General features: G+C 58.6%; 1 protein-coding gene across 1 annotated transcript in view; it reads right to left on the reverse strand.

The window, feature by feature from the left end:
• The window catches only part of LOC103805956 (serine/threonine-protein kinase receptor R3-like), a gene marked incomplete at its 5' end in the record, with an annotated part of 1,655 nt that extends 1,462 nt beyond the window's left edge, over positions 1-193 (reverse strand). The window contains one exon of the mRNA XM_009078621.1: positions 1-193. Within this exon, the coding sequence (XP_009076869.1) occupies positions 1-193 (193 nt within the window).
• Between the last annotated feature and the right edge of the window lie 590 nt (positions 194-783).

Consider the following 783-nt stretch of genomic DNA (forward strand, 5'->3'; position numbering starts at 1 on the left):
ACCGCCGTCCGCCGGGTGATCTCCCAGAGCACCAGTCCGTAGGCCCAGATGTCTGTCTTCTTGTAGGACTCGAAGCAGTCGGTGCGGATCTGCTCGCTCAGCACCTCTGGGGCCATGTAGCGCTTGGTGCCCACCCGGGGGTTGTTGCCAATGTCCAGGTAGTCGCTACCCTGGGAGTGCATGACAGCCAGTCCTGAGGGGACAGAATCAGAGTCGTTTGGGGAAGATCTTCAAGATCATCAAGTCCAGCTGTAGAATGCTGGGATGCCAGTCCTGGTCAATGCTGTGCTGGTGCTCTGTCCCAGGATGCTGCTTCCATGGGGCACCACATCTTTGGGATACCAAAACCCCAGGGCACAACATCCCTTAGGTACCACATCCCTAGGGCACCACATCCCTGGGGCACAACATCCCTGGGGCACCACATCCTTTTGGTACCACATCTCCAGGGCACCACATCCCTGGGGTACCACATCCCTGGGGCACAACATCCGTGGGGTACCACATCCTTTTGGTACCACATCTCCAGGGCACCACATCCCTGGGGTACCACATCCCTGGGGCACAACATCCGTGGGGTACCACATCCTTTTGGTACCACATCTCCAGGGCACCACATCCCTGGGGTACCACATCCCTGGGGCACAACATCCCTGGGGCTGGGGCACCACATCCTTTTGGTACCACATTTCCAGGGCACCACATCCCTGGGGCACAACATCTGTGGGGAACCAAACCACATCCGCAGAACATCCATGGGGTACCACATCCCTGGGGCACCAT

Source organism: Acanthisitta chloris, unplaced genomic scaffold (genome assembly GCF_000695815.1).
Source record: "Acanthisitta chloris isolate BGI_N310 unplaced genomic scaffold, ASM69581v1 scaffold38677, whole genome shotgun sequence".
Taxonomy (NCBI): domain Eukaryota; kingdom Metazoa; phylum Chordata; class Aves; order Passeriformes; family Acanthisittidae; genus Acanthisitta; species Acanthisitta chloris.